We start from the raw sequence: 20,702 nt of genomic DNA, 5'->3' as shown, positions 1-20,702 counted from the left end.
GTTTTCTGTTTTCTCCCCCTGTTCTGGAACTCTGATCACTCACAGATTTTTGCTTTTGATTGTATCCCACGTAATTCTCTGGGTTGCTTCATTTTTCTTTGTTCTTTTTTCTGATTTTTCCTCATACAAAATTGTATCCAAGTGTTCGTCTTCAATTTTGCTGATCCTATCTTCTGTCGTTTCAAACCTGCTCCTCAGCCCTTCTATGACACTGTCCATTTCTGAAATCTTGTTGTTTATCTTTTGGATTTCTAATTGTTGTTTTTGTTTGGTTTCTAATTGTGAATTTATTTTACCTTTGTTCCTGTATTAATTTCTTGTATTCTTCCATTTTTTTTCTGTATTTTCCATGAATTTGTCTATTTTTTCCTCATTTTTGTCTGCTTTTTGCCTCAACTCTTGGATAATTCTAAATATTACAGATTTGAATTCCCTATCAGTTAGATCTAGTGCCTTTTCTTCTACTGGAAGATCATTTGGTGTTTTATTTTCAACGCCTACTGGAACCATCCTTTCCTGTTTTTGTGAATGTTTTGATATTGTCTGCTGTCTTTGGGGCATTCAGCAGTTATTTTCCTCGTTTATTGATTGTAGATTTGTTTGTTTCATCCTGCTTTTTTGTTTTGTTTGGTTATGTCTGAACAGGCGGACTGTGCGTTCTTTGTTGTTTATTCGTCTGTGGGCACGATACTTTTCACCTCCTCTAGTGGGCAGGGTCAGTCACTCAGGTATGGTACAGCATGGCAGGTCCAGCTGAAGGGGAGTTTGCTGGGATGGGTTGTTTGTGGCATGTACCAGGGCTGACAGTGCAGACCGGGAATCAGTGCAAGGTAGGTTCCAGTAGGCCTTGCCTGTGCTGCGTGGGAGTGTGATGTTCAGCGCACAGTGCAGGTAGGCAGGAAGGAGGGGGTAGATGGTGATGTGTGGAGCTAAAATGGGTATGGGAAAGAAGAGAGAGAGGAGAGAGGAACAGGAGCCAAAAATATACACACAAAAAAGAGTGCTAAGGGAGGATGCTGTTGGAGTGGAGAGTTGAGAGACTGAGAAATAAGGAAAAACAAAAAGAAAAAGGGTAAAAGAAAAAATGAATAAATCGAGAAACTGGAAATGAAGAAAGACAAAAAGGAAATAAGAGAGAGAAAAAGAAACAAAACAAAGAAACAAAACCAAAACAAAAACAAAAAAAAACAAGAAAAAAGAAATTCCCCCAGGGATGTTCCTGTGCTGCTGTGCAGAGTAAGGGAGTAGCTTCCAAGCTGCACGGTACTGCCTGGCTAGAAGGGGCTCCCAAGTCGAGAAAAGAAAAAGAAAACAAACAAACAAATCCAAACAGAACTAATCAGAGCAAACAAAAAAGCCTCGGGGTCCTAACAGCATGGCGGCACAGGCTGGGAAGCAGTTTCAGAGTCAACTGGTGTTTCGCAGCCTTTCAGGAAGAAGCCAAGATGGCGCACGGAGCCAGGTATTTGAGAGAAAGGATGGGGAAGTGGTGAGAAGTAAGGAAGAAATCTAAAGAAGTGGGAAAAAAGTAACACCAGCAGCCAACAAAAGGCACTCAGGGAGCCGGACAGTGTGGGCGGGTGGAATCCAGGCAACACTGGGATGCTTCCCGTCCAGGAGACTGTGGCTGCAGGAAGCAGAAGAGGCTAAGTGGGGTTGAAGAAGGATGGGGGGTGGGAAAGCCTGTATCACTGGTTACCGGTTGTTCTGTCTCCTGCTGGGAGCTCCGTGAATTTGCTTTCTCATACCCTCTGTTCACTGATCTCAGGAGTCCAAGATGGTGGATCCGTGGTGCGGTAGCTGATAGGGGACCTGTGCATGTATCGCTCCTCGCTCTCTGTTCTCGGTCAGTTTCTTATTCCATTTGGTGCTTGGCTGAGTTCTTTGTCTCTTCATTTGATGCTTAGGGTTTAGGGATTGACGTGTGACTCTGACTTAGTTTTTCTGATCTCTGCTGCAGAGGGATGGCATGGTGCTTCTGACTACAGCACCAGGTTGCCCAGATGTCCCTCTTCCTCCAATCTTGATGCCCCATTCTTCTTCACAGAGTCCAGTTTCTCAGATTATTTGCTCAGCATACAGTTTGAATAGGTATGGTGAAAGGATACAACCCTGACACACACCTTTCAGGACTTTAAACCATGCAATATCCCCCTGTTCTGTTTGAATGACTGTCTCTTGATCTATGTACAGTTTCCTCATGAGCACAATTAAGTGTTCTGGAATTCCCATTCTTCACAATGTTATCCATAATTTGTTATGATCCACACAGTCGAATCCCTTTGCATAAAACACAGGTAAACATTTTTCTGGTATTCTCTGCTTTCAGCCAGGATCCATCTAACATCAGCAATGATATCCCTTGTTCCACATCATCTTCTGAATCCAGCTTGAATTTCTGGCGGCTCCCTGTTGATATATTGCTGCAGCCGCTTTTGAATGATCTTCAGCAAAATTTTACTTGTGTGTGATATTAATGATATTGTTCAATAATTTCTGCATTCGGTTGGATCACGTTTCTTGGGAATAGGCGCAAATATGAATCTCTTTCAGTTGGTTGGCCAGGTGGCTGTCTTCCAGATTTCTTGGTATAGATGAATGAGCGCTTCCAGCGCCGCATCCGTTTGTTGAAACACATCAATTGGTATTCCGTCAACTCCTGGAGCCTTGTTTTTCGCCAGTGCCTTCAGTGCAGCTTAGACTTCTTTCTTCAGTATCATCAGTTCCTGATCATATGCTGCCTCCTGAAATGGTTGAATGTCAACCAATTCTTTTTGGTATAATGACTCTGTGTATTCTTTCCATCTTCTTTTGATGCTTCCTGTGTCTTTTAATAATATCTTCCCCCGTAGAATCCTTCAGTATTGCAACTCGAGGCTTGAATTTTTTCTTCAGTTTTTTTAGCTTGAGAAATGCCAAACATGTTCTTCCCTTTTGGTTATCTATCTCCAGTTCTTTGCATGTGTCATTATAATAATTTACTTTGTTTTCTCAAACCACCCTTTGAAATCATCTGTTTAGTTCTTTTACTTCATCATTTCTTCCTTTTGCTTTAGCTACTTGATGTTCAAGAGCAAGTTTCAGAGTCTCTTCTGACATCCATTTTGGTCTTTTCTTTCTCCCTGCCTTTTTAATGACTTCTTGCTTTCTTCATATATGATGTCCTTGATGTCCTTCCACAACTCATCTGGTCTTTGGTCATTAGTGTTCAATGCATCAAATCTATTTTTAAGATGATCTGTAAATGCAGGTGGGATATATTCAGGGTCATACTTTGGTTCTCGTGGATGTGTGACAGTTAAGATTGTGCGTCAACTTAGCTGGGCCATGATTCTCAGCGTTTGTATATGATTACTCCCATGATTGAATCTGCTGTGAGTAGCCAATCAGTTGAAAGCGAGTTTCCTTGGGGATGTGCTGCATCTGAATATGTGCAGACATTCTGGCTTTTTGCTCGCTTTGGATCCTGCAGCTGCCTCACGTTCATCTGACCTCCATTTCTTCGGACTTGAGCTATCAGCTTATCTGCCGATCTTGGGATTCATCAATCTTCACAGCTTGTGAGCGGAGCCCTGCTCTCCGACCTGCTGATCTTGGGTTCACCAGCCCTTGTGGCTACATGAATCAGTAGAAGCCTCTATCCTAATCTATGGACTTGGGATGTTCCAGCTTCCACAATCATGTGAGCTGTTTCTTTGATATAAATCTCTCTGTATATATATTTATACACTTTACTGGTTTTACTTCTCTAGAGAACCCAGCCTAAGACAGTGGACTTGTTCTAATTTTCTTCAGTTTCAACTTGAATATAAGCAATTGATGCTCTGTTCTGCAGGCAGCCCCTGGCCCGGTTCTGACTGATGATACTGAGCTTTTCCATCATCTCCACAGATGTAGTCAGTTTGATTCTTGTGTATTCCATCTGGCAAGGTCCACGTGTAATGCATCTAATGTACTCCATATGAGTAGTATTGTTGAGTATAATCAGATACAGATTATAGATTTTGCATGCATATGTGTTTTATTGTCACTTTGACAATGTCTGTTTTCATAATGTTGACTCTTCTGTTCATTTTGCAACTTTTAGTTATCAGCACTTCTCTCTTTCTACTCCACTGCTTTTCATTAGTTTTCTGTTACTTCTACATTTTAGTGTAAAAACATTTTTTAGAGATAAAAGCTTCCTTTTTAGATATTGCCCAAATATAGCCTTGAGAAAAATATTCGTAGACATCAAAGATCTTGTTCTAAATAATTTATCATTTCTGCCTCTGAAATACTTCTTGAGAAGACATCTATTGTTGCAGATTTCTCACCATCTTACACACCGGGCTGTGAACTGTAAATAGGGGCCATGTTTTACTCATCTTTGCCTGAGTGGTACAGTTAAACCAATACTACAATGTAGTTAGTTACTGGTTACCATCGAGTCAATTCCAACTCATGGTGACTCCATGTGTGTCAGAGTAGACCTGTACTCCATAGGGTTTTCAATGGTTAATTTTTTGTAAGTAGATCACCTGGCCTTTCTTCCAGGGTGCCTCAGGGTGGACTCAAACTGCCAGCCTTTCTGTTAGCAGCCAAGTGGGTTAACCATTTGCACCACCCAGGAACTCCTACCACATAGTAGGTTCTGTAAATATTTGTTACAATAAACTGATAAAAGCTGCAGCTATCAGCTACCAATACTAGAATTTATGTTATTCTTATCAGAAATTGGTATAATATTCCTTTAAGATTCAAATTTAAATGGATACAATTTAGGCATTTTAGAGTTTTTTTTTCTTTTCTAGGTTTGTATTTCAGCAGTCTGAAAAGTTTGCAGAGGTGGAAAACCAATACCAGCTGCTGAAAATAGAAACCAACGAGTTCCAAGGACTTCAAAGTAAAATCAGTTTAATTTCAGAAAAGGTAATTATTAATTGAATTATTTGGGGAAATTTTCCCGTTTTTCTTCCCCACTACCACCTTCCCTACTACCACCTCCAGTTCATAACTTCTTTGATCCTGCCTTTTAGACCATTATTATTTTAACTCTCACTGGTCTTGCTATCTCCTAACATTCTTCCTTCCTTTTAGACTCTAACTGTATTTTGAAAGAACAAGGCAAATATGCTCATATTGACTTGATCTTAATTTTCTATTTAAATATCAGATGTCTAAAAAAACAAAACCAAATCCATTGCTGTCAAGTCATTTCCAACTCGTAATGACCCTATAGGACAGAGTAGAACTGCCCTACAGGGTTTCCAAAGGTATAATCTTTACGGAAGCAAACTGCCACATCTTTCTCCTACAAAGCAGCTGGTGGGTTCAAACCGCCTACCTTTCAGTTAACAGCTGAGCACATAACCACTGCACCACCAGAGCGCCTATCAGGTGTCTAGAGAATTGAAAATAGGCTTTATCATTAGATATAAAATTAGAATATAAATAGCATTTATTGGGAAAAGATCCATCAACGGTTTTCTTTATTTTCCATTTTGTAAGCATATATACATATTCAATAAGAATGACTAACATAAGTATTGATTCTATAACCAAATAATAGTCCTGCTGAAAATTAAAATAACATCCGTATTTATATTATGTTTCTTAAAGCTACAAATGCTAATTTCCACCAAATGCATTATTACCGTGATTCTTAGAAATGGGAGACAGATAAAAATTTCTGTAACTCCCATACCTCTCAGGAGGGGGTCAGCTGCAATCAATAATGGGCATTGTCTGGCTACCAGTGACTGAGCTATCTTTGGGAAACATGCTTTGTTCATTTATTCATTCACTAAACCTTTGCTTCTGTCCTAACGTAGACAAAGACTTAAGACTTGTGCTTAGCACCAAGTGGGCAAGTATGTTGTACAAATAGATACAGTATAGAAGACCACAGACAAGAGGGCCTGTATCCCTGCAGCCTTATACACAGGATGAGTTATAATCTCCCAGAAGAGAACAGCTGTGGATGATATGCATCCTTCAGCAAATGCCAGGGGATTCCATGGAGGATAAACTTAGGAGTCTCTGGGAAGGTGCTTCAGGGAGTTAATATTTTGATGTAGGGCTCAAGTTGGAATCTGGTTGTAGTTGTTGGGTTACTCTAATGGGAGAGAACATGACTGATACAAAAATTGCAGGAGCTGAAAACTTCAGGTATACTTGATTAAAAGCAGTTGAAAACAAATTTCGAACAAAATTAGATTTCTAAACAGAAAAATTGGTGAAAACTACAGTGCTTTTGGAAGCAGATTTTTTAAGTATTATCATAGGATCCAAAAAATAGCTAGTGTTTGCATAGCTGTTTCTCTCCCAGTCTTCCCTGGGAGTAATTTAACAATAGCTGCCTTTTTCACCAAAGCCAGACCTAAAAGCAGTGCGGGTCGGGGGGTGACTAGACATGGGCTCTCATAACAACTGAGTGACCCTGGACAAATCACTCCAAATCACTTCATTGCCTCCATTTCATCATTTATTAAATGAGAATGCCTGTTGCCATTGAGTCGATTCCGACTCATAAAGACCCTATAGGACAGAGTAGAACTGCCCCATAGGGTTTCCAAGGCTGTAAATCTTTACAGAAGCAGACTGCCACGTCTGTTTCCCATGGAGCGGCTGGTGGGTTCAAACCACCGACCTTTCTGTTAGCATTTGAGCGCTTAACCACTGTGCCACAAGGGCTCCATAAATGAGAATAACAAGATTTTTATAGGGATCAAATGAGATGGAATGTTTGTGCAAACACTTTGAAAACTGTCAAGCACTAAAAACTTTTGGTATTCGCTCTTTTTTAAAAAGTAAAAACTATTGAAGTATATTGGCAACCCGGCATAAAAGCTAGTTATTGTGGTATACTAGTCATAATATTTGCAGATTAAATGTTGAGACTTTTATTGATCCTAGAAAGTTGATCTTGTATTTACGGTATACTGCCTCCAGATTACAGTGATGTTATGGGAAACAGCCTAAACAAAAAACTACCTGAGGTGAAGATAAGCATACCCCTTCAAAATACTGCTAATAAAACAACTAAACCTAACAGTGTTACCAATGTACAGCTGTTTCTCAAGATTGGTTTTTAAAGGAACTTGTATTATGACTAGATGTTCACATTCTTTGCTTTTAATTCGGAGTGGTCGCATTGTATTAGTACTGTTACACATTGTTCCCAGCTTTCACCTGGAGCTGCTTTAGATCTTAATTGTGGTGGTCCCAGAAGGCTTGTGGACATTATTCTTAAACATCAGCAAACACATTCTTTGTACCCTGAGACATGGGGACTCCAAAAAGGCATAAGAGGAGCACGAAGTCCAAGAAAGACAAAAACTAAGAAAAAGATTTTTCATCCTAATTTTTAAAATGTCTGTCTTAGTTATCTAGTGCTGCTATAACAGAAATACCACAAGTGGATGGTTTTAACAAAGAGAAATTTATCTCTTCACAGTAAAGTAGGCTAAAAGTCCAAATTCAGGGTGTCAGCACCAGGAGAAGGCTTTCTCTCTCTGTTGGCCTTCTTCTCTTTGGTGTTGCCCCAGACTAGGAGCTTCTCTGCACAGGGACCCCGGTCCAAAGGACGCACTCTGCTCCCGGCACTGCTTTCTTGATGGTGTGAGGTCCCCCTGTCTCTCTGCTCACTTCTCTGTTTTATATCTCAAGAGATTGCCTCAGGACACAGTCCAGTCTTGTAGATCCAGTCCTGCCTTACTATCGCAACTGCCACCCATCCTCCCTCATTAACATCATAGAGGCAGGGTTTACAACATATAGGAAAATCACACAGCACCAGGAATCATGGCCCAGCCAAACTGATACACACATTTTTGGGGGGACATAATTCAATCCATGAGAGTGTCTTTGGCAATTACTTCTCTGTCTGATCTGTATCACATGGTGACAGACACTGGGGAAGAAATTAGGGCCATGAACATGTTTTCTTCCTCCATTATGTTGCCAGCACAGGGGAAGGCTAAAGGGAAAAAGTCCAGAATTCAGTCCTGTGAGTTCCATCTTCACACCTTGTGCCCAACCTGCTCACCACCTGTACTTTTAAGGCCTTAATATGTCCCTTTAAACATACACATTCATTTTCCTCAAGTCAGTTTGGTATCAAGGACATTTGATATCACCATCAGAATGGGAAATCAGTATCACTTGCCACAAAATAAAAGTAACCATTAAAAAAATGTTCCCAGTGAAAATACTAAGTTCTGGTCAGCTGTCTTTGCCTCTCAAACTTCTTTCTTGCAGCCTGGTCCCTCTTGGTTAAAAAGGAAGATGAGCAAGTGGCAGGAAAGTGTGAGAGACAGAGTAGCACCCAACTGAGACTTTTGCCTTGAAATTAATTCAGAGGACTGAATGTGAATTTAAAAGGTGACTCTTAATGGGGTTTGGTGCTATTTAATGCCATGGCCATGTGCCATTTAACATATTATCAGCAGTATGTGTCCCTCACTATAAAATAAATGCAAAGATATTAAAAAAAGGGGGGGGGGGGCATAAGACATGGTCTCTTCTCCTAAAGAGTTTAGAAACTTTCCCATCTTCCTCACCTGGTAAACTCATCAGTCTGTTGAAGAGTTAGATTTCAAAGTCACTTCTAAGCCTTTCCTCATTGCTCTCCCCACTTTTTATCAGTCCTGTAAGCATCCATTGCTCCCTGTGCTAATTCTGTTGTGACACTAGTCACAATCTATTGTGATTTTTTGTTGTTGGTGTTAATTTATCTCTTCTAGTGCTCTTTAGAGCAAACACCATGTCTTTATATCCCCAGCACCTAATAAGATAGCTAGCTAACAAAAGGCACTCAATAAATCTTAATGGGACTCCAGAAAAGATGATGTAAAATATCCAAAACACTGTCTCTCCTATCTTGCCTGTCAAATTGTGAAGTCAGGAACCATGCTTTACTGTATTTATCTTTTTATATCCAGTATCGAGTACAAGGTCTGGCAAAGAGTGAACACTCAAAAATTATTGAATTATATCTGTTAAGTGCAAAATATGTGCAGAACATAATACATTATGTGTTACAGGAGTTCAGGCGGTTAGGGCTAGAGCTATGGAAGAATGTTGTACTGAAGAGCTGAGATTCAGTCTAAACCTTGAAGAACAGAACTTAGCTAAGCAGAGATGAGAAAGTAAATAGCATATGGAGAGGCCATGGAATTTCGTACTTCTTCCCAGAAGTATTAGGAAACATCACCTGCTTTTTAGCAGTGGTATAGCTGTACTGTGTGCACAGCAGTTTTGGAAAGCTTAATCTGGTAGTAATGTGTAGGATGATGTAGAGAAGAAGTTATTGGAAGCAAATATTTGATAATACTGCCTCTAGAATACTTTCCTTGATCATTGAAGTCTGGGTTGGGTGCCCCACTTAAGTGTTTTCATAGCTTTTCCCCTGTCATGGTGCATATAGACTTGCCTTTCTCCCCAATTAAACTAAGCTGGTTAAAGGCAGAACTATGTCTTGTTCACTGTTATATCCTCAACATAGTGCTGCAAACTTTTGATAAATTAATGATCATTTCTAGGCCTCCCCATAGTCTCTAAAGGTGTTACCTGTGTGTGGGTGTAGACTAAAAATGGTCCATAACCTGGCCCTCCTGGTTTCCTATATAATAGCAGATGCCAGGAGCTTAGCATAATTTACGAATCCTTAGAACACTTTATCATTTGATGAGAATTGTCACACTAAACTGTTTCTTAATTTGTTTTTGCCTTTGCTGTATCTAGAAGATCTGATTCTGGTACCTTCTCTAGTACCTTTGTTTCCAATCAAAACACTCTTCCAGAATCATAGAATTTAGGAAAGGTAAAAAATTTCATAACTAAATCACAGTTTCTAAAAAGCCAAATAACCATAAAAATGACACCTAAATTACTCTTAGTTGGAGTAAAAAAGCGGGAAATGTGATAGACTGCAGGCTTCTTTAACATGATTTATCTCTTGAATATGAGTGCATGAAAATACATAGTTATGTAGGTTTATAAATTCAGGTGTATATTTTTCTAACGGCTAATCTATTCATTTTGTTTAAAATATGTTAAAACAACTATTAATGTAATAAATGTTTTTGTCATGATTCGGTATACTAGGAAATTTTAGACATCTTCAAATTTTGAGTTTGGCATATGTTATGCTCCTGATTGTTAGTGTGTTTCTTTAATATAACAGTTATTAAGTAGCCTTGGGAATTGTTTTGTGTTATAAATGCAGCTCGAATCTACTGAAAGTATCCTGCAGGAAGCTACATCATCCATGTCTTTGGTGACCCAGTTTGAGCAGGAAGTGTCCAGCCTCCAGAGCATCCTACGTGACATTCAAGATAGTGAAGAGATGCTCACTCAGAAGATGCAAAGCCTTAATGAGAAATTCCAGAATGTTACAGATTTCTGGAAGAGAAGCCTAGAAGAAATGAATGTTAATACAGACACTTTCAAATCAGAAGCAAAGCATATGCATTCTCAAGTTACTGTCCAAATTAACTCGGTTGAACAAGGAATAAAATTGCTCACTGAAAGACTGAAAGATTTGGAAGATAGCACACTAAGAAATATTAGAACAGTAAAAAGACAAGAAGAAGAGGATCTTCTCCGAGTGGAGGAGCAGCTTGGCTCTGATACAAAAGCAGTTGAAGAGTTAGAAGAGGAACAGCATGCTCTCTTTGCCAGAGATGAAGACTTGACTAATAAACTTGCCATGTATGAACCCAAAGTTGAAGAATGCAAGACACATTTACCAACAATTGAAAGTGCTATTCGCTCTGTTCTCAGAGTCTCTCAGGATCTAATAGGGACAGAAAAGAAAATGGAAGACTTGACTCTGCAGATGTTTAATATGGAAGACGATATGCTAAAAGCAGTATCTGAAATTATGGAGATGCAGAAAACCCTTGAAGGAATTCAGTATGATAATAGCATATTAAAGATGCAAAATGAACTAGATGTTCTAAAAGGAAAAGTCCATGATTTTATAGCATATTCAAATACAAGAGAAAAGGGAAGTTTAGAAGAATATAATCTAGAAAATAAAGGAATTGATGGTAATTTTTAAACTCATTGCATTTATTCTGATGAACCATATTATTTTACACATAAATTGATTAGTTCTGTGCCCTTGAGTTATTGTGATATACCTCATTCTGTTCTGCATTATTGGAAAATGAGTGAAATATCCATACAGATGGATTATCCAGATAGTTAAAGCTTACCTTTTCAAGCACTAGAATTTATTTCATTTTAACCATTTTCAATAGAAATATTTCCAAAATACATATTTCTGTACTTTCTAAGGCAATATACTTAGTAATTTTTAATGTTTTTCAAATAAGTAATTGACATCATTATGAATTTCACCTATTGTAATGCATCTAGACATATCAAAGTCTCAAGGAGCTGTTGAGGCGTGTTTACCGACTTCACTAAGTGACCCCAGCTTGCTGTTTTTCAAATCTTGTATCAGTTCTTATACCTCCTTTGTCATCTGCTTTTATGGTCAGGTTAGGTTGGTAGTGTGCCTACTTCAGCCAGTTCTTCACTTTCCCTTGTGATTTGCTACAGACTATCAATCCAGACAACCAAGTTCATAGGAATTCTGTCTAAAATAAAAGATAGCATGCCCATGGGAGAGCCTGGGGGGCTTTTCTGTAAATTTATATGGATTGTTTGCAATGTATGTAAACTGGCAAACTGTTTTGCTTTTTGTTAAGGTTCTAAACTATGTTACAGATACTTAGAAGAATTCTGTTTAAAATATGAGTGTGTATGTTCTCATTAAAGGCCTTTCTTAAGTGTATATGCTTTGAAATATGGACTTTTGGAATATCTTTGTATACCCGGGGTTTTTTATTAAGGTTGTAATTGTGTTATAGACTGTTGAGTTTGCTAGACACATGATCTCTAGATAAGTTATTCTACTTACAATCAAAATATGCCGATAAAGCCTGTGGCCTGTTTTAAAGAAGAAAAAATCAGCATAATGATTATTATAATAATTATGGTAATTAAAATTATTGTATTATTTTAAAGATTTCCCCAGACTAATGACCCAACTAAATTTGTTTTACTTATTGATTGTATTTTCCTCAAAGTTATATAATCTAGTCACAGGAAGTAAAACATTGACATATAGAAGGAGATTAAGGAGAAGTCTATCCAGATTTTTACAGTAATGATAATCAGAATTATAAGATTTTTATTGGTAAACTGATGTAGCAAGAGTATCTAAACTTGGAGTTGAAAACTGAGTCAACGGCATATGAAGTTCTTATTTCTTCTTGCCAATAACATCTTTAGTCCCAGTTTTATAATGCAGTTTCAATGGGATTCAACGCAGAAACTCAAAAGTAGTGAGTTACAAAAGTAATTGGGATCAGGTAGTTTTACTCTGTAAATTTGCGAATTTTTGGAGAAATCCCAAACAAGCTCATTTGGGGCTAGAAGGTCTTATTTTAGATAGCTGTGGGTCTTATTAGCCTATAGAGTACTACTGTTAAGGAACATAAGCGTTAATTTCTGGAATCTGAACATTAAGCTTGACTTCTGAATGTTTAAATTCTTGTTTGTGTTCAGTGACAAAATTGTACTTAGCTGGAACGTTGTTTTAACCTCTGTCCTGTCAAGGTAGAAATGATCTCTAGTACTGATCACTTTCAATTCTTTTTTTTTTTTGCCTGTCACTAATTTTTTTTTTCCATTTATTTTTGGTGGCAATATACACAAGCAAACATATATCCATTCACAATTTCTACATATACAATTCAATGACATTGGTTACACATTTCACCATTCTCACTATCTTTACCCATACTGTTTCATCACCATTAATTTAGACTTTTATCCCTTATGCAGAAGAAAATCCTTTTTTTTTTTCTTAAATTGTACTTTAGATAAAGGTTTACGGAACAAACTAGCTTCTCATTAAACAGTACCCATATTGTTTTGTGACATTGTATAACAACCCCACAACATGTCAACACTCTCCCTTTCTCAACCTTGGGTTCCCTTTTACCAGCTTTCCTGTCCCCTCCTGCGCTCTCGTCCTTGCCCCTGGCCTTGTCTGCCCATTTAGTCTCGTTTTGTTTTATGGGTCTGTCTAATCTTTGGCTGAAGGGTGAGCCTCAGGAGTGACTTCATTACTGAGCTAAAAGGGTGTCTGGAGGCCATACTCTCAGGGTTTCTCCAGTCTCTGTCAGACCAGTAAGTCTGGTCTTTTTTTTTTGTTATTGAGTTAGATTTTGTTCTACATTTTTCTCCAGCTCTGTCCGGGACTCTCTGTTTTGATCCCTGTCAGAGCAGTCAGTGGTGGTAGACAGGCACCATCTAGTTGTACTGGACTCAGTCTGGTTGAGGCCGTGGTAGATGTGGTCCATTAGTCCTTGGGACTAATCTTTCCTTTGTGTCTTTGGTTTTCTTCATTCTCCTTTGCTCCAGACAGGGTGAGACCAGTGAAGTATCTTAGGTGTCCACTCAGAAGCTTTTAAGACCCCAGACGCTACTCACCAAAGTAAAACGTAGAACATTTTCTTTATAAACTATGTTATGCCAGTTGAGTTAGATATTCCTCGAGACCATGGTCCCCATAGCCCTCTGCCCAGTAATTCGGTCCCTCAGGTAGCTTGGATGTGTCTGTGGAGCTTCCATGACCTTGCCTTGGACAAGTTGTGCTTGCTTCCCCAGTATTGTGTACATCTACTCTTCACTGAAGTTACCACTTGTCTATTGTCTGTTTAGGTCTGTCACCAAATTTGACACAACTTTCTTATGAACTTGTATATACCATAGTAATGCTTATTGAAAGTAACTGGAAACAAGGTTGGCCACTGTGCTCTGTAGTGACAGTTACTATACTATGGAAATTAAAACTACCCTTCTACAAGCATTACATGAGGAAACTATTGAAGCAGATAGATATACATATGTGTATACACACCCACACACATATCTTTATTCAGAGATTTTTCTATAAGAAATTGTCGTTGGAAGGGCCAGAAAGCAGAAGGGGACAAGGAAGCTGGTGATACGGAACCCTAGGTTGAGTAAGGATATTGTTGATGTGTTGTGAGATTGTTAACCATTGTCATAGGGCAACATTTGTAGTAACTGTTAAATGAGAAACTATTTTGTTCTGTAAGCCTTCATCTTAAGTGAGAATAACAGCACAATTCAAAGAGTGTAGTCAATGTCACTGAACTGTACATATGAAATTTTTGAAATGGTGTATCTTTGGCTATGTGTATTTTCACCAAAAAAAAAAAGAGGTTGAGAAGTTAGAGGGTTGATATGTTGTGGGGTTGTTAACCAATGTTATAAAACAACATGTGTACTTCTGTTTCATGAGAAACTATTTGTTCTGTAAGCCTTCACCTGAAGTACAATAAAAAAAAAAGAAAGAAATTGTCATTGGAGAGACTTAGATGTGTCTTATCTGTCTTCCTCTGTTACTTTCATTATTTGATACAGATGCTTGAAATTTCAAGAACTTTTTTATGTATCAAATATTACATTATTAGTCTTTCTTTTAAGGAAAACTACCAATATTTTTAGATACATTTTTTATCTTTGTAATTGCTAATAAATTTTATATCAATTAATTTCTAACAGTACTGAGTCCATTTAAAAAATTTAGTTCAAACACTTTTATAAAACATCTAATTATTTTTTAATTTGGGATGTAAATTTTTTAATATAGTAATATTTCCATAATTTAGTCAATTATAATTGTTTACTGAGTGTAATTTTATATTTTATAAAGAAAATATTGATTTATTAGCCTGTATGATTTCATAGAACATTGTTGTTGTTAGTTGCAGTGGAGCTAATTCTGACTCATGGTGACCCCCTGTGTACAGAGTAAAACTGCTCCATGGGGTTTTCAAAGCTGTGACCTTTGGGAAGCAGATCACCAGGCCTGTCTTCCGCGGGTCTCTGGGTGGTTCAAACTGCCAACCTTTCGGATAATAGTCAGGCGCTTAACTGTTTTCGCCACCCAGGGACTCCATTATAGAAGACTAAACCTGTAAAATACAAAGTTAATGACATTCTTTTTTATCTCAGCTTTAATTGTAGGCCTGTTTAAGACTCTAATCTTGATCAAAGTTTGATACATCATTTTAAAATAATGATACTGAAAATTCACAAAACACACAAAAAACACTTCTTTATAGACTTAGCACATATTTACACAGTTCACGAAAGCTCTGCAGGTTCACTCGGTATCTGTTTGTTTCAGTTCAGCTATGTAACTATTAATTTAATTCAAGCTCCATCTCAGCTTTACACAGCACAGAAGGAGAGTACAAATGTTTTAGAGCCTATTGTGTCTCTGCGACCCTACAGGACAGAGTAGAACTGTCCCATAGGGTTTCCAAGAAGCAGCTGGTAGATTCGAACTGCCGACCTTTTGGTTAGCAGACGAGCTCTTAACCACTGCACCACCAGGGCCCTCTGACACTGCTAGAAGGTTTATATTCATTTGTAATAGTAATAGTAACAGCTCCATTTGTTTGAGTATCTACTATGTCCCAGTCATTGTGCTAGGCACTTTACATGTATTATCACTAATCTTCAAAACAGCCTTGCTAGCTATTAGACCCATTTTACAGATGAGGAAATGGAGGCTCAAAAGTTTAGGAATCTTGCAGTCACACCGCTAGGTCTGTCCAACTCCGGAGGCCATGGATCTTCTACCATACGATACCGCCTGATGCTGTTCAACCAGGGAGTTAAAATCACAAGAATTCTGCTGTCAGTAGGACCATCTTGAGAATTCAAAAAGCAGTAATTCACCAGATGTGTCCACTGCCATTTCACCATTAAACTAGACTGTGAATCCCTCAAAAGGTATAACTGTGCCCCTAAAATTGTTTGGGCCTTGGACATAATAAGGAATCAAATGTTGGGGAAGAGTGGGAAAACAGTCATAGAGAAAGAGCCCTAGGCTGGAATTTTTTCTAATCTAGGCTTTGCTACTCTATTCTGAGGCTTAGTTTTTTAATTAGTAAAATGAGGAAATTGTACCAAATCTTTCAGATCCCTTCTAACATTAAGTGATTTAAATTGTAGAGATCAATAAAGTTCCCAGTTCTTTTAGAAGAGTTCAAAGATTCTTGAGTAAATTTTTGGAAGGCAGATTGGACCTATACATCATTCCCTTGAACAATGTTGCTGTCTTATAGAAACAGACAATATTTAACATTACAGGACAGCATCTAGCTTAATACCTTGTATATATGATAGAAACTAGGTAAATATTCAAATTTCTGATTGAATCTTTCAAGCTACTAAAAGACTCTCCAACTCTTCTGTTCATCCTAGCAAATAGTTTAAACAATCCTTAAGTAATTTTTTTAAATAATTCAATGCAACAACTTTGAGACTGTTACTACACTTTACTGAGATTTTATTTTAGTTAAGATCAATAGAAGTTCATGGTAAATTGCTTTTATAAGCTACCAAGTAAAACAAATTTACCAGCAGCTTTTTTTAAAAAAAATAATCCTTCTAAAAATAAACTTTTTCTCATGTGTCTTAATTGTGTAATGCTATTATGCTATATTTACTGTACCAGAGCAAATAGATTAATAAATGATAACGTACTAATGAAATAGATTAAAGTAAGCCATCTACTCCTTTCACCCTAGAAAGCCTTTGTTTCAGCAAATACACTTTATTGCAAAACTTTCACCTTAAAAATAAAACATGGTTTTGTAATCACTACTTGATTTCCTTCCTATTTGTGGCTACTCCTCCATGTCACACCCACAGTACATTTTCACAAGCTAATTTCTCTACCAAAGAACACACTTTAGGCCACCGACCCTACCATTAAGTAATGTAGCATGAACCTATTGAGGACAAAATTCCTAAAATATATTTTTAAATCAAACATATATGATAGCGCAAGGAGAGGGAGTTCCTACTTTGAATTAACTGTCCAACTGCCCCATTTCAGTAGTTCATTGTAATTCTTTTGCAACTATATACCTGCTCCTTTGAAAGCTCCCATCTAAATAAGATTCTAAGCATATTAAATTTTTATTTTCATTAATACCAATTTTACATTAACCAAAATAAGCTTAAAAGATGAGCTAAGTAAGCCAAACAAACACAGTTTAAGAAAGGTAATTCGTATCTATCAGATAAAACGTATATATATACACACATGTAAGAAATAATTTTTTGGGGAAAAGCTTGATGTCTTTATATTAAACTGCATATCTTATTTTGTAAAAATGTTTTGCAGCCTGTATATTTTTTATTGCTTGTTTTCTTCTCTGAGTTTTAAATAATCCATTTATTGACATTCTTTTTTCCCAAACCAAACCGCAAACTCCTTGAAGATAGAGACTGTTCTTGATCATACTAACATAGTAGATGCCCAGTAAATGTTGTTGAACTAAACTGTTTTTGGTTATTAGTAGAAGACTGTAGGCAATCTACTACTTTAAAACATAATACTTTCCTTAAAAAAAGAACTGAAAGTTAAATGTGCAAAAGTCAAATGATTGACTTACACATTATACATGGGATTCTCTTTTCCAGAGAATCACAGAGTTTATCTGTCTTTGGACACAGTTTTCAGCAGTGTATTTCCAGTATTTTACATTTGTTCTTTAATTTGTTTTTCTTCATAGTTGAGCACACAATCTGCAGGCCTGAATTAATCTTCTGATTAAAGCTAAATATTCTCACCTAACAATTCCTCTTTAATTTCCAACTTTGTATTAAGCTTAGGAGACCTACCCATCTTATTGGAGGAGCCCTGTGGGCACACTGGTTAAGCATTAGACTGCTAACCAAAAGCTCAGCAGTTTGAACCCACCAACCCCAGCCGTTCAGCAGGAGAAAGATGTGGCAGTCTGCTTCTGTAAAGATTTACAGCCTCGGAAACCCTACGGGGGCAGTTCTGGTCTGTCCTGTAGTCCTATAGTCCAAATCAACTCAATGGCAACAGTTTTGGTCGGGTTTGACTCATCTTGTTACTAAAATCAGCACTTTAATTTTCCCTTTCTTTCTTATTTTTATTAACTGATGGCAAAATGCAATAAAATTTCAACTATTCAGAATACAATAAAATATTCAATTTCCCCAATATTACTATGCAGACAAACTTACAGATATATATTAATACATACGTATATATTACTAATGATAAGATGTACCAAAAAAAAAAAAAATCAGATGGTCATAAGTGTGGTTCATCATACTAGAATATGCTGTAAGTCGGGCCCTACCTGTACAATGTATAGTGGAGAAGTAGGATGGAATCAAACATGAGAGTTGAGAACTACCTGTATTTGAAATCATAGAATTTTAGAGCCTTGGAGATAATTTTTTAAATATGTCTGTCTTCGCTACTAAACTGTGTTGGAGGACAACCCAAGTTATACTCATCTTTATGTCCCTCATGCTTGGCATACCTAACAACATACTAGGAGCTTAGAACTAGTTGAATTAAAATTTCCAAAGTTTCACAGATTGTTAGATACCCAAGAAAATGATTCATAAAGGTAATAAGCCAACAAAGCATATACATTGTTAGAATTGTTAGAGTCTTAGACATCGGTCCCTTTATTCTAGCACTTGTTATACAACCACAAACCAGCTTGCATTTCAGAAGTTATGTTGCCCTGTTTCACCCCCTAAATCTATCAAAGTTCATCTGGAGACTGCTTCTTCCCTTCTCCAGCAGCTGTAAAAATACATCGCTGTCTCACAGTTAGCTCATTTTGTCACTGTACAGAAGACCGATGGTGCAAAAATAACTACTGAAAAAAATGTAATTTCCAAGAACATTTTATGAAATTTCCTTAATTTTTTTCTTATTTATTAGTAATACACTTAAGTTTTTCTAAAGTCTGTAATTTTGAAGCTATCCTTTATCATAAGCTTTCCAGAAAAGCAGTAAAGTTACAGTTAAAATTAACACATAACAAAATTTGAGTTGAAATTTAAATAGTAAACTTTTAATTTAATCATTGTGGTATTATATTTTCTTATAGTGTCAGAAGTTTGAAGCTCTCATGGAACAATTGAAGTCTTTTCAAATAATTGTTCACCTAAAGCATCTGCAGGAGGAAATGCATGAGGTGAAAACTTGGTCCAACAGGATAACTGAAAAACAGGGTATATTGAACAACAATTTGACAACTCTTTCTCAGGAAGTTACAAAAGTAGAGCTAAGTACAACTTCCATGGCAAAAGATGTTGCTCTCAAGATTACAACAGTAAAAACAGATGTACGACGTATTTCAGGTTTAATAACTGATGTAACGTCATTGACAGATTCTGTGCAAGAACTAGAAAATAAAATAGAAAAAGTAGAAAAAAATACAGTAAAAAACATAGGTGATCTTCTTTCAAGTAGCATTGACCGAACAGCAGTGCTCCGAAAGATGGCATCTGAAAATTCACAAAGAATTAACTCTGTTAAGAAGACACTGTCTGAGCTAAAGAGTGATTTCAACAAGCACGAAGAGAGATTTTTAAGCTTAGAAAGTGACAGAGCAAAAGTTCTAAAGACAGTGACTTTTGCAAATGATCTAAAACCAAAGGTGTATAATCTAAAAAAGGACTTTTCCCGTTTGGAACCATTGGTAGATGATTTAACACTACGCATTGGGAGATTGGTTACTGACTTACTACAAAGACAGAAAGAAATTGCTTTCTTAAATGAGAAAATATCTAATTTAACAACAGTCCGAGCCAAGATTAAAGATATGAAAGATGAAATAACACACATTTCAGATATGGACTAGTTTGAAATTTTCTAGATTAGAGTTGAAGTAACTTTTTTTATTTTATTTTTTTTTAGGCAAAGGGTTAATATATTTTGTATACAGAGAGCTCATGCTTTCTTTGATAATGACAGCAGAAAGACCCCAATGGGCAAATGTACAGTACACAAACGATCTGTTCACTGAGAGGGAAATAAAAATAATAAAGGATTGAAAAATTGGTTAGCCTCCTGAAAAATCAAAGGTAAATTAAAATAATAATTAAATATCATTTCTTGCCTATCATGTTAGCAAATTTTTTTTTTTTTTTTTGAAGTGAGACCATTGGTGAGTTAGAAGCTGTTAATTATTGGTGGATCTTTTTGTTACAGCAATATGATGGTGGGGCACATGTTTGAAATAGTCTGAAGTAACTTTTTTTAATGGAACCTGTGTCATGTTATAAAAAGACTGATATATCACAAATAATGAAATTTTGGAGTAAATACCATTTTGTATTTGATTCTGTTTTGTAAAGTAAAAAATGGAATTTTTAAAAAGGGGTTGAACAGTTGATTGTCTAAGATAAATATGTTAGAACATGTACTTGCAACTTCATGTAGCAAAAAGATATCCATCCCCTTAACATACACTCTCACACTCTTATACACACCTTCATATACATGGAGAGGGGAGAATCTGCCAGTATAGCACTGGGAAATCTAGATGGGGACGATTCTGAACCCCCTTTGCCTTCACTGGCTGCCAGGGAGCATAGTATGTGTGGTCGGGTCCTAACTGGAGAACTGCCCCTCAGAGGACAGTGCTGTAGCATTCACTATCAACCTAGAGGAAGAGAAACTGGAAAGATCACAGCCTGAGATCAGTAGAAAGAGCATCAAGTAAGCCTTCCTGGCTCTCTTGCAGCTTCGGAAACAGGAAAAAGGATAGTAGCTTACCTAAAATGGGTTAGAGAAGTGGCATCTAGAGCAG

The 20,702-nt window shown here is 37.1% G+C and overlaps 1 protein-coding gene across 3 annotated transcripts in view; it reads left to right on the top strand.

Annotated features, from left to right (window-relative positions):
• IKBIP (IKBKB interacting protein) overlaps positions 1 to 20,048 on the top strand; it is a 27,167-nt gene extending 7,119 nt beyond the window's left edge. Inside the window, exons 2-4 of one of the 3 annotated variants that reach the window (XM_023735750.1) lie at positions 4,794 to 4,911; positions 10,211 to 11,036; positions 18,996 to 19,711. In XM_023735750.1, the coding sequence (XP_023591518.1) occupies positions 4,794 to 4,911; positions 10,211 to 11,036; positions 18,996 to 19,009 (958 nt within the window). In that variant the 3' untranslated portion in view covers positions 19,010 to 19,711. Of the gene's footprint in view, positions 1 to 4,793; positions 4,912 to 10,210; positions 12,954 to 18,995 lie in introns of those variants that run through there. The other 2 variants (XM_004381253.2, XM_004381252.2) reach the window with 2 other exon arrangements.
• The last annotated feature ends 654 nt before the right edge of the window (positions 20,049 to 20,702 follow it).

Source organism: Trichechus manatus, unplaced genomic scaffold (genome assembly GCF_000243295.1).
Source record: "Trichechus manatus latirostris isolate Lorelei unplaced genomic scaffold, TriManLat1.0 scaffold00081, whole genome shotgun sequence".
Taxonomy (NCBI): Eukaryota; Metazoa; Chordata; class Mammalia; order Sirenia; family Trichechidae; genus Trichechus; species Trichechus manatus.
The sequence above is the reverse complement of the archived record's forward strand: the minus strand, read 5'-3'. Positions and strand labels throughout refer to the sequence as shown.